A 14,029-nucleotide genomic window follows, 5' to 3' on the forward strand; every position below is an offset into this window, starting at 1 on the left:
AACTATGGCAAACCATGCCCAAATACTACAGTATGCACTGTTTGTATGGGAAAGTGTATAGAGTGTATGGAAGTACTGGAATCCAGTAACTCTGAGATGACGTTATTTTCTGTGCAAACTCCGGACGCGAGTTAGCATTTTAGGACTTCAGGTTCCATCGCCCAAAAGTCTTTTAAATTGCCTGAAATAAGGTCTGTGGTTAAAGTTATACTTCACCCAAAAATGAAAACTCTGTCATCATTTTCCGAACTTCGAGTTTTTCCAAATGTGTATAAATGTCTTTGTTCTGATGAACACGGAGAAAGATATTTTTAAGAATGTAGGATGGCAAACAAAACCATTGGGAGTCAATGGGCGTTGAAATCTGTTTGTTTATACAGTAAGCATTATTCCAAATATCTTTCTCAGATCATCATAATGTAAACTTTTATTAAAACCAAGTTGTTGATTCCATAACAGCATGTATTTTCAGCTGATTTAAATGTACCTTTATGGACGAGGTAAAGTAATATCACGGAAGTACACGTTATACAAACCCATCAAATTCTCATGATTTGTGTTATTTGATTCAGAATTGTCTCTTACTGCCGTTCGTGTTGGTCACGTTGGAGTTCTCAGGTGTTGCAGCACGGGTGTTTTGCTGGTTTGAGTTAAGTGACTCAGTTCTAACAACCGATCTGCTGGTGTTGCTGGACGTCGAGTTAAAGCCTGATCCACACATCAGCAAACTGAAGCTGCCGAACGAATTCGACCGGAAGTCTAAAGCAGATGCCACACTCAGCAGTGCTGACGTCTGGAAAGTAGACATCTGTGTTGAAAAAATAAAACATCACATAAGAATCTTCATCTAATTTCAACCACAATAAAATAACAAAAACTTTTAGTTCAGATTTTTCAAAGTGGCCATTTTTACATAATAAATACACTCCGATGCAGTAGGAAGCATTTTCTCTTTCTTTTAAATAGTTGAAAAGCCTATTTATTTGCCCATGCAAACTATGCACAGTTTATGGGTGTCACGAATGTAGTAAGCGCACAACCAAGGAGCAGTATTCCAAAAAGGGTCCGTTTAATAAATCCACAGGAGTAAAAAAAAGAGAGACATGATAAGATAAAGACAATACCGGACAATGAACTTTACGCTTAAATACATGGGGACTCAGAAACAGGTGTGAGGCAATTATCAACAAAGGACACTAATGAATGAGCACGGGCAAACAAGAACACAGAACTAAACCATAACACAACATTACAAAACCGTGACAGTGCGTCCTCGTGCTGACAATGTCCAACAGAGGAGGGAGGCCTGGTGCTCAGGTGGTGGACGAGGGATAGGCTAGGGGCAGACTAAGGGGGAGATACCAGTCTGTTGGGCCAGGGTGGTGAGGATGGTGGGAGGAGCCAGGGATGGGCCTGGAGCAGAAGAAGCCTGATGGAGATCCAGAGACCAGCCAGGACGGCGGTGGAGTCGCCAGAGCGAGGGGTCATGGCGGAAGAAGGGCTGATTGACTGAGCCGTTGGAGGAGGAGCCCAGGATGGAGATGAACAGACAGAGAGCCCAGGTGACAGCGAGGATCGGGGGGGGGCAAGGCCAAATCGGCAGCTCAGGCAATGGAGGTGAAGGAGAGGATCTGGAAGACTTGCGATGAATCAGAGCGACCAAGGATAAAGATGGCGCCGGAGGGAAGAAGGAGCATGACAGAGCCATGGGGCAGAGTTAATGAGGCATAGCTGGAGGATTGGAGTCCTGAGGTGGCGAATGGTCGACGACTGACCAAGGTGGAGCGGGAGATACGGGGAGTCTGGTGGAGCTTATAAGATGATGTGTCACGGTGGAGATGAGGGAGGCAGGAGCCAAGTTGTAGCCGATGGGCCGGAGGGACGAGGTGGAGTCTAGCTCTTGGGAGTCCGGGTCTCACCAGCAGTTGACCCAAATGTCGTATCTATCCAAATCACTGGCTTATTTCTTTTTTATTCCTTATGGGCCAAGAAGGTTTTTTTTTGTTTGCGCTGAGGTAAGTTTAAAATAAAAAAAGCTGGCCAATGAGATGCCCCTAAAAAGGTGGGGCCCCTAGGCGGCAGTTTAGGCAAGCCTGTGGGTTAATCGACGGCTGCACAGGAGTATAAAACAGAAACACACGTTAACATAAAGACAATAACGCACAATGAACTCAAGAAGACACAGGGCTTAAATACATGGGAGAACGTAATCGAGGAGAACAGAAACAGATGTGGGGCAATTAACAACCAAGGAAACGAATGAATGAACACTGGCAAACTAGAACACAAGCACAACATAACAAAACCGTGACAAAGAGTTAGTTGACTTTTATTATTCCCTTTATTCGACTAATTTGTCCTCTCTTTTGGACAGAAGGTTACCCCTTACACAAAGAAAATACAATCAAACGTTATTACGAAACCACATGCTAAATTTCTGGCGAACACTCATGCCCATGTACAGCAAATTTATTATAAACATTTCTTTCAAGGGACCACCTAAACAGCCAACCCCAGAAGAGATAACCATGTGATGCTATTAATAATAATGAGCGGCATGTGTAGTTCACGGGGTCTACGCAATGTAAGTCCATCTGTGCGCTGCATCTGCTCACCCGATGGCTAAGCCGCCTAATGCCGAACCGCAAAATGTTTTTCAGAGCATGACAGATAAAAATAACACCTTCGTGATGGAAACACAAACTATGTTGTAGTGTGAATTAACAATAATTTATACATTAACCATGTTTAAATTATGAATGGAGATGGCTGTTGATGTCTCAATACCACATGACATGGTACATTAGTTTTGAGCAAACTGGCAGAACATTTTATTTATATAGCTGCTTCAGACAGTAGAACTTGTGTAAAAACAACACAATCTCAGTGTCTAGTTTAGGACAAAATATTTTGTGTTACTTTTAACTCAACATCGTGTTGCCTCTTTATTTAATTAAGTCAACACAAAATGGCTCATAATGTGTAAAAATTCCATTCTACAATTTTTTCTTTATTATTTGACACATCCATTGACGTTACAAATATTCTCCTTCATTACCGTCAAAACATTCGCCGATGAAAGATTAAGTACCATGGAAACTAACCAAGTCTAAGATGTATCAAAACATTACATCACTGCCACAAATACTTTTTTTTAAATAAATCATTTTTACCCTACAGCTGTGTGTTTTACCAATAACAATACAATTGTTTTAGATCAAATAGATATCCAGAAGCAAAACAGAAAACAATAAGAATAATATAAGGCACTTTGCATAATGAGGAGGTTTTGAAACAAGTTCAATCTTTCATTAAAAATTAAACAAGCTGTAAGTTTGGAATCATTATTTTATAAGTTCACCTGTGTGTATGATCTTGCGGGAAATGTCAGTCGGATGTCATTTGACTCGAGTAGACAAGATAACTGTCATGTTATGTTTCATACAGAGATGGCAATAGAGAGTTATATAGGCCATTGCGGCTTTAAGCTTGATGCAGGCCATCAATACAACAGCTTGTTTAAAACTATTTCTATATTAGTAAATAACATATTTTCCTGACATTTTCTAGAAAACGCTTAGTATTTTAACGCCAGTCAATCTAACATTGTTCTCACTGTAAGACTAACAAGAAAAATGCTTTAAAGATGGAACCCCTTTTAGTAAAAAGTGCCTCAGATCTGAGAAAACCAGTACATTTCTAGGTGACTGAAGGAAACTCACCCCAGCCATCAGCAGAGAGATGTGACCGCTGGTTTGGAAAAGTGTGGTCACCTCGGACTGGTTCAGACCCACCGCTAATGGAAGCTGAAGCAGAAAGAAATCATTTTCAGTATTAGCCATTTCTGCTGAGCTTAATAGTGTATTACACGGGCGCTGCTTCACAGAGCCAAAGATTAAGACCGTATAACTGAAGTGAAGCTAAGTGCAGTTAAATCTATAAAGGTCATTAATTTTTCCCAGCTTATTCTCTGAGTCAGGATGTCATGCAGTTAAAACAACCTTAATAAACCCCATTCACTGTCCCCTCAGCCGATGCTATCTCTGCATCTATCTGCCTGACCTTCACGCACTTAATAATGATTACTTTAACAGTACATGGGGGTTCAGATAGAGGCAGGAAGAGGAGGAAGAGAAACGTTTGTGTGTGTGTCTGTATCTGCACAAAGGATTGAAATACGAATGGCTTTTTTATTGTAATTATTCTGCTCTCGATCTCCGTGGTGGCATCTGCACCATCGCAGTGTTAAATTCACAGTAAAATATACATTTACAGGTTAATCGCTGGTTTATTCTTGAATTCCCAATGATTTATCCGTCCTAAACCCCGTAAACCATGTCGAAACAGAAAAGGTCGACGGTTGGTCATGTGTTCGTGTGATTCTATAGCAGAGCGCAGTCAAGTCTTTTTATGTCTCTATTCGGCAGGGCTGTCAAGAAATCAGATTTCCATTTCACAGTTATTGTGACCAAATAATCACGGTAACAATATTGCAACCTGGTCTCATAGGAAATACGTACGTCTGTACACTTTCTGAATTCTGTAACTGCCCGCAGTGGGTCTGAATCAGCATTTTATGGTGGACGGAGAAGGGGATTGCTTTTGAGTCTGTTCTTTGGCCTCGGAACGCTTGGAAAAATTCACATTTTGAATCAACAGCATACGTAGCCGTGTCTTCCTGTCACGTGTTGTGTTTCATTTAGTATTATACACGAACCGTTAGGTTTAAGGGCAGGGCTATAAATTTGTCTAACATGTGCGTATAAAATGATAAACGTACACAAAATATGACATCATTTCAAAATCATTACACCCCAATATAATATAATGTTGTTAACATTACCGTTGTTTGAAATTGTGATAGCTGGCTGCTTATGTACGTGATGGTACGTATTTTGTGGCGCTGCAAAAAGTGCACAGAGGTACGTATTTCCTATGAGACCAGGTTGTCTCTTTCATTTTCTTTATATTGTGTTTCCTCCTTGTTAGACAACAAATCACACTTAAAATTGGAGTGAAAAGGTGGATATATTATCACACATGTCGAATTAACATGATATTAATAACCCTGGTTTTTATACCAGTTGGGTACTTACCATTGGATAAGACTTTTTTTATTGAATAATGGCAGGTAACACGGTAATGCAAAGTAACAATTAGAGGTGTAAAAACCCACCAACGCATGATTTGAAATAGACAATTTCATGACCGGATAGACACGAATAACTGGTTTTTATCACTATAATAAAACCCAATATGTAGACAAGCTGTCTTAGATTACAAATGCTTTCTTGCAACTTTCGCTGAGTGGGCAAAAAAAGAGTTACATTATTAATTCCTTTTCTCTTTCAATAATAATATTCGGTTTAAGTATAACTGTGAGACAATGAATTGCCTGTTTCGCCCGTCTGTTTCTTCCACCTTGTTGGACTGTACTCCTTGTATGAATTTAGTCTGGTCCCTGTCTATTCCTGTAAGTCATAGTTTATCTTGTTCCCTTGTTTTATCCCCTCGAGGGAAGTGTTTATTTTCCGTTTATATTATTAGTCCAGGGTTTTGTCGTGTAATTGAAGTCTTGTTTCTTGTCTAACTGCTGCCTGCAATTGAGTTCTTCCTCCTTGCACCCCCCACCTCCCGGTCGTGACACAAAGAGATAATATTAAAACGAACAGATTTAATCCCCCATTTACTACCATTGTATGGAAAATAAATACTATGGGAGTCAATGGGTGATGATATCTGTTTGGTTACTGACATTCTCACAAATATCTCCCTTTGTGTTTTGCAGAAAAAGGAAATATATACATGTTTGGAACAACCTAAGGGTGACTAAATGAAGACAGCATTTTTACCATGGGCTGTACCCACAATTTTGGTCTCAAGTTTAATCTCTCTGCTCCCGGCCCTTTACCTCATTCCCCTGAGGATAAGAATGCTTTACTTAGACCTGTCCACACTGTAGCTTCAATTCTTGCTTTAATTTGACCAGAGCTGCTAAGTGTTTTCTCTCCGAGACAGTAAAAATAGCATTTACAGAAAGGAAACAGAACAGTACTGTCACCAGGTCAAGTGTCTTGGAGTTCAAAACAACAAATACATTTTCAAACTGAACCTGTGCCCCTAAAATATCCTGTATTGTTGAGAAATCAGCTTTGAAAAACAGACACTCGAGAGGATAAAAGTGAAATAATTCACAGACAAAAACACATGTTTCTTGAGAGAGAGAGACAGAGAGAGAGAGAGAGAGAGAGAGCTGATTTTCTCTTTTCACCCGTGTCCAATAAATGAGGTCATAAAATCCCAAACCCAGTCAGAGACTTTAAATCTCTGCCACATTATGCGGCTCCGGTGAATACAAATCTTCTTCCCTGGACTGGATTAAAAAAACTGAACAGACTTGCTCTAAAATTAAGTTTATCGATGAGTATTTTTTTAAAAGAGGGACATTCACTCACAGCTGTTAGTAGTTTCATGTTGTCGAGGTTCTGCGTGAAAACCTGCGAGGTTGTGCGAAGTTGATCGGCTGTCAATGAACATGTGACGTTGTTGAACTCTTCTTTTTGATAGACAGAATTAAACTCCAGGATGCGGTCAACAGATGCGCTGCAGAGCACGTTGCGCAAATCACCCCCACCTGAGAGCGCAGGGATCTAGAGAAAGAGAGCAAAATGGTCCATAGACGGTTTCAGCAGCAAAAACAATATGTGGCCAAAACGTAACGTCCGGTAGATCTCGGCAAACAATCAATAACTGTTGAGTAGTTTTAATTCAATATAGTACAATAAAATATGAATACAAATTAGAAAATAAATTGTTATATTTCTGTATATCCAAACACAGAACTGAAAGTTATATTTGGGTCATGCAAGTGCGTCTGATGAAACCGTCTAAAGAAAAGACAATAACTTTTTTCCGTGGAAAAAAACATCTCCAAAACTTGTTGTGAGGTCACGCTGTGTCTGGTCAGGAAATTTACCATAATTTAAAATAAACTGAAAAGATTCATTCTGCGGTCACCCTTGACTTTTCTTTCCATTTACTTCCATCTGCATGCAAATGCAGGAGACCAGAAACGCAATGTCACGATATCATTTCGCCCTTACACTGCGTTTCAAAGGTCAAGTTTGGTGAACTTTGACCTGCAAATTTGTCTCATGTGACGATGTGAGACCAATCCAAGATCGATACGCCACACCTTTTCAGTTGGTGGAATTACTATTAATATTACGATACAATTTAGAAAATACAGCTTCATAATAACTTTTTTTTCTCTTTAATATCAACATGTTTTCTGGATGCTGTGGCTGCTACCCATATATTCAGGGCTTTGTGTAGAAAAGACCTTAAGCAAAAAACAAAACCGGCGAGACCAATGGCATAAACTTACTTGAGACCCAAGAAAATGCAGCTTTCTGCTCGGGGTCTTAATAAGTCTTGGTTGGGTCTTGAGTTTAGTTTTAAACCGCATAAGCTTGGCATTTTGCTATCAATGTGCTTTTAGAAATCACAGGTCTTATCCGCGCAAAACCACGCAAGCCAAATGACAAACATCTCTTGCAAAACCACACTTTTAAAAGCATTTTAACTAAACCTGCCTAAACCTAACTCAACACACAATGCCGAAATGCAGTGTGTCATCTTTCTGTCTCTCCGTCACAACGTACCTGTCCGAGTCGAACCTTCACCCCCATCAGGTTTGCGGCTGTTGTGTTTGGCACGGACATTCTGTTCATCAGATATTCTGAAAACGTCTCATTGCTTCTTAGCAGTCTGCGCAGTGGAATGGATTGACCTGAGACAGCGAGAAACAAAGACATTAACGGAGAACATTGAAGTCGAGCCTTTAATGTTGCAAAAAAATCTATTTTTTAATCCCATTGGTCAGCATATAGGATTATATAAAGTGGTCAGGATCTCATTTTTGATGAGTCTTCCTTCTAACAGTGAACTGTCTAACAGTCACTACATGGTGAACGAGTAGACTCGACTTTAATTTTATATTTTAACAAAGAAAGCATGATTGTACGATTTACATCCAAGGAAGTCGTACACAAATTTCTCCAGTGAGATCTGTTTAGACGTTCTGAACTTAATCGCGGTTGGCGGCTGCTGTACGCCGCGTCTCTGTATAAACTGATGTGGTGATTGAAGGATAGGATAAGGCTTATTAAACACGTGTTAGCCGGTTTAACACTCATTTGGCTATAATGAAGTGCGCAGCTTCATCTTCGTGCACTTACAAATATCCCACACACACCCGAACCATGAAAGCCAATTAGGCCTATGAAAGCTTGTGTGTTTGCATATCGCGGCCTGTTGGAGGTTGCACTGCCCCCAGAGAGAGGTGTTTTTATTCACATGAATGGACGGCTCAGCGTGGATATCCAAATACAGAGAGAACCTGACCCGGCTAATATGTAAAGAGCTGCGACACCGGAGCGCTAATTAGGACCCCCGAGCACGACGGATGTGACTGCTATCAGACCACCGCACTGATTACCGGGGGCACGTCATTACACTCCGAATCTTATCAACAATCCTCTTAAACAGGCCACACACGCTGAGCTCTGTTTGAGAGAGATTGAAGTCATCACCTTACGCTTTCATCATCGCTGCCAGCCGTCGTGTCACCTCACGCTGCCGGCGCTCCGATTGGCGGCGGCACTCCGGGCTCGCCCCGATTGGCCGCTTCTTTGGGCCGAGCGACGACCCCACGTTTCGGAGTATCTGGCAGCGGTGCGAGTTAATTACTTCCTCTTAGATCTCCTGATGAATTTAATCTCGTTTAATACAAGTTCAAGACCCCAGAATGCAAATCTGCCTTCACCGGTGGCCATGTCCCGACAACACGACGCACCTCAGCCTATTTGCAAATGAGCTTGCTCTCAAATCTGAATATCATTAGACTAAACGGTCCCAACAAACAGCAAAGCAGAGATATACGACCTGCTCCTCCGAATCAAAACGCGGCTGTAAATTGCACAGGCGCTGCTGTCAGCCGACCCTGAAGAACGCGAGCGTGTGTCTGTGTTGGGTCTGGGAGGAGGACGTTGCGAAGAAACAGCGGGGCATGAACTTTAATTAGCAGAAAGGACTTCAACAATCAGTTGAATTATACTTCTTCACATTCACGCTGATAGATTTGATTCAAAATTATAATTGGATGAACTGTGTTTGAATCTACTGTAAATTGATGGACACCTTGGCGACAGATGCTGTCAAATAATTGTCTTCCATCAAGGAGACAAGTAGAGGGCTTGTTTAAATCTGTTCTTGACAAAAATACCCACCATCTGACGGGCCTAAATTGGCCTGTGCTGTCATAGATGTGATTGTTATATAAATTACAATTGTTATATGACATTTCAAATGTTTTAAACATTTTTATTGAATTGTTAAGTTTTGATTTACTTGCGTTCAAAATGTACACCAGATTTACTTTTTAAGTAAATGTATTTACCAAAATGTTAATTCTGTCATCGTTTTCTGATAGTTCCAAGCCTGTATAAAATACTTTGTCACGTTGAATACAAAATAGGATATTTTGAGAAATGTGGGGCACCTAGGTTATAGTCAATAGTGCCCCAGAAGTGTTTGGTTGCAAACATTCTTCCAAATGTCTTGTATAACTTTCTACAGGTTTGGAACTATCTGAGGGTGAGTAAATGATCACAGAAATGTCATTTTTGGGTGAACCATCCCTTTTGACATTATAATGATTATTACAGTTTTATCCTTATAAAGTGTTTCGTGGGATTTTATTTTCAGAAAGAGAAAAAAACTGTACAGTACATCTCCACGGATTGATATAGTTACCTCTGTTTGGATTGGCATTCTGCAGGATGGAAGCCAATTGGGGGACATCTCCGGACAGCAGTTTGAGGCTTCCAAAGAGGACGGGGTCTGCCAGGAGTGACTGAACCTCAATCAAAACCTTTGTGAGTCTTAACAAACACGAGAAACAAATGTTTGATGTTTTAAAAGGTATATTTGAATATCGAATATTTCAACCTTTGTATTTAGACACTTACACAGAGTCGTTGAAGTTGTTCACCTGTCCTGGGGCTTCACCTGGCGTGGGATGATCCACACACGGGTTCTGTATGTTACACAGCATGCCCTGTAGCCATGGCAACACACCTGCCGAGGGGAGGGGCTTATTGGGATAGTGACCTAAAAGGTGAAATGGAAAATGAATAATACTGGTTATAATAATATAACACGATAACAGTTTGATAACATAATATGAAATATGTGTTTGAAGCAGCTGGAAATGTACAGTAGAGCTGTACTGTACTTACACTGGCTTTTGTAAGCAGGTTGATTGGTGGATCTGACCGACACAAGGATGAAGAACAGAAACAGAGGCCAAACTAATTCCACCACCAACCGGACCTTACGAGACAGAGAATATACATTTAATGTTTCAATTCTTTGGCAAGGTTCCACACAAAATAACACCCATCAAATGTTACCCTAATAACTTTGGCGTTAGCATTTATGTGAGGAGTAGCCTGGGCAAGTTATTCTTTATCACTACACACAATATCTTGAGTTGAAGTGAAACCAGATTCGTGACAACACATCGGATCAGACAGAATCAACAGCGTGCCATTCAAGATAATAGCAAAATATTGGCTTTAAAAAAAGCATTAGAAATAGAGGTGTTTTAAGCTATTAAATTTGTATACGAGATGTAACCAAAAGTCAATAATGATTCAAAAACGTTGCAAAAATATATTTCCAAGGAGTGTGAAGTGAGATAAAAACATTGTGGTGATGAAGGCGGGACGACAGCCGTGAGGCGGGGCCGGTGGCGTGAGTGATAGATGGAATCAGCTGTGCCCACACCTGTCCCGCATATCTCACGGAGGAGATCGTGAGCTTAAGAGGACGAGAGGCAGGACTGTTGACGAGAGAAGACCGGGCCAGGACATTTGATAAGTTTCTATTGATGTTCTTGTGGTCTACTACTTCTGTGTTATTGTATATTTGATTTCATTAAAGTTTGTTAAATGTTCGCCGTCTCCTTCCTTCCCTTTTATGGATCTTTATTTCAATCATAGTATATTTCCAAATCTGACCTGGAACTGAAATAAGAATGACAGACGACTTGTTCGTGTGATTCAGAGTCGATTCCTTTTTTCCCAAGCAAATACATTTGTTATTCGTTCACTTTCGGCTTTACAACTTGGCAGACTGCTCACATTCACACACAGCAACAAAACAATAGTGGGTGGGGCTTTCGTCTTTCTCTGCGATTTGATTGGATGTTTAAAAACAGCCGTTGCATTTTGAAATGAAAATGAACCGGCAGCAGACATGACAGTTGAAGGGGAGGGGTTAAACTAATGCTCCGCCCAAGCCGTCTAACGTGAATAGTCACCATAGAGGACAGAATGGCATTTTCAGATTTTAACTAAAGATTATTTGAGCACAGGATTTTTAGAAAGAGAATGACCCACATTGATAAACAATAAAATATTTCATGAAAATATTCGCATTGTAACTTTTCTATTTCACTGGGACTTTAAAGGTAAGATGCTTTATTATATTCCTTTGCTAAATGTAACGAATCAACTAAACATTCAAAACTTTCATTGATCATTGATGTTTTGTGAAGTATGACTGATTCTGAAGACTTCTGTCAAACTAATGGAAGAAACATAATTTTGACTGTGTATGTGTTGGAAATGAGACGAGGTCTTTGACGCAGTAGTACTGCATGTTTGTGCGAACGTGTTGTGTAAAGACTTTGCAGTTTGTTGGACTCTGAATGGGAAAGTCCTTTCTATCTGCTACATTATTTATACTGTAGAAGTCTGCAGGCAAAATGAGAGGGAATAATATATCACATCAGATGGTAAAATGTGTGTACGGACTGTTTGTTCCAATTGACCTTTACAAAACCAAGAAATGTTTCTTAAAGTTCCCACATGATATTTACATTTCATTCACCATCCTAACTGTGGTAAAATTACAACAACTAAGGCTAGGCCCCAAGTGGCTTTTTGCTTTTATTAAATAGTTGCAACACCAATATTATAGCCATGGAAAATAAATAAACAGTTCAAAAATACAACTTACTTATATTATTCATTAAAACGATTTAGTAATATACTTAATCATATGTAGGACATTTAGGGCTGGCAAAGCAAGGCATAAATTTGGCATATCAATATGAAATATAAGCAGACATTTTTTTGTCCTGGTCGTGATATTTAAAATATTGGTTCATCCAGCAAGTACAGGGCCAAACTCTCCAAATTGATTTAATTTAGTACTCTTACAATGATTTTAAGAAAGCCAATATTATAAAAGACATAAACTAGCAAAACGTGCAAAACATTTGATCGTTATTTTTTAACCACCGTCACCATTTGTTGGATGCTGGTACTCTTAAATAAGAGGACATTATGCTATGCTTTGCTGAACCAGTGCCGGCACCGGTTTCTGATCCATTCACCAACATTGAACTTTTCCAGTTTTTAGAATATTAGCATACTCATCAAAACTATGTACAATTGTAATTATAAGACTGATGTTGTAACTAAAAGTATCCAAAATAAATATATTTTTTAAAAACAGTATATAGTATACACTGTAGCTCACTAGAAAAGATCAAGAATTTCCGTATACCCACTTATAAAAGAGTGCACACGACACACTGTCTTTTGGACCATTCGTGCAACCGGGAGATATGAAACAAAAGGTGCTCATGAAAGACAAGCATTTAAACTACAATATTTTGGTGTTTTCGTAAACCTACCCCTGAAGCTACTCCTGCATGGGATAAATGTCCCGGTAAAAGTAGTACTGTGTGTTCACATAGAGCGCGAATGAGGCGTCAAGCGCGAGTGATTTACATGTTAAGTCAATACAAAGACGCATTAGACGCGCTTGCGGCGCGAATAGCGCGAATGGCGCGAATGAAGCGGCGCGAATGACGCAAGTTGAAAAATCTGAACTTTGGCGAAATTTTGCGCCGCGTTAACCAATCAGGAGCCTGCTCTAGTAGTGACGTAGACGACGTAGCGAGCAGAGGCAGAAATACAAAATGGAGGACAAGCTAATCTTCTCAGTGTGTGGACACCCGGAGCTATATGATACGTGTTCATATTTTTTATAAAAATAGGAATAAAAAGGATCTTGCTTGGAAGAAAGTGAGTGAGGAGGTCGGAGAATCTGGTAAGTTGTAAAAACATTTTCGTGAAGCGAAATTTCACTCGCGAATCACGCGAATAGCGCGAATGAAGCGAATAGCGCGAATGAAGCGAGTAAACACAAAATGTTCAAGCGTCCAACTACTCGCGAAAAGCGTGTTTTTGACGCCTCATTCGCGCTCTATGGGAACACACAGTTATATTAAAAAAAATGTTTTATTAAAACCGCAAGTCAGAACTTTAAACACATTTTTAATTATATTGTACAAAATAAATACATACTAAAACAAGATGCTAATTAAGGCGGGCTGGACACTGAAGTTGCATGGGTGCAGCAGAAGGAGGGAGTGTCTTTAATACCACTGCCGATGTGGTACCTGGGATCTGCGACATGGAAGATGCAGTGGATATCGGCCATCGGCTCGGCCCACGGAGAAATGATGGTACTTCCAAATTGTTCTGTTAGCTCTTCGTCGCCAACACAGAGATATTATCTGGCAAGCTGCCAGAGGATGCAAGTACTTGCGCGACAACAAGCTGCGACTTACAGAAGACTTATCCCCGGAAGATAGGGAGGCAATAGAAAAACTTAGTCCTTTGGTCAAGAAAGACTGAGATGAAGGGAATTTGCTTTGATTGATAAGAAGAGGTTCGACTTTGCCGATGTCAAGTAATTTGGCTGAATATGCGTTCTACTCTCCGTGGGTTTGGGTGATATTCAGCTATTTTGCTTTTGATGCCAAGTATATAAATGCCTTATATTTGGCTCAAGGCTATTTCTTATAATAATTCGAAACACAGTGCTTTCGTTTAACTTAAGCCATGTTTTTTTTCCGTTGCCATTGTAAAGATATGATGAACATGAG

The 14,029-nt window shown here is 40.1% G+C and overlaps 1 protein-coding gene across 2 annotated transcripts in view; it reads right to left on the reverse strand.

The window, feature by feature from the left end:
* LOC306892099 (phospholipid-transporting ATPase ABCA1) overlaps positions 1-14,029 on the reverse strand; it is a 105,180-nt gene that overhangs the window by 70,139 nt on the left and 21,012 nt on the right. For both annotated transcript variants that reach the window (XM_079452910.1, XM_079452909.1), the window contains exons 3-9: positions 10,302-10,395; positions 10,032-10,173; positions 9,817-9,944; positions 7,665-7,792; positions 6,456-6,650; positions 3,723-3,806; positions 586-808 (exon numbers count right to left, since the gene is read on the reverse strand). In XM_079452910.1, the coding sequence (XP_079309036.1) occupies positions 586-808; positions 3,723-3,806; positions 6,456-6,650; positions 7,665-7,792; positions 9,817-9,944; positions 10,032-10,173; positions 10,302-10,395 (994 nt within the window). The remainder of the gene's footprint in view (positions 1-585; positions 809-3,722; positions 3,807-6,455; positions 6,651-7,664; positions 7,793-9,816; positions 9,945-10,031; positions 10,174-10,301; positions 10,396-14,029) is intronic.

Source organism: Barbatula barbatula (assembly GCF_947034865.1).
Source record: "Barbatula barbatula genome assembly, chromosome: 1".
NCBI classification, from domain to species: domain Eukaryota; kingdom Metazoa; phylum Chordata; class Actinopteri; order Cypriniformes; family Nemacheilidae; genus Barbatula; species Barbatula barbatula.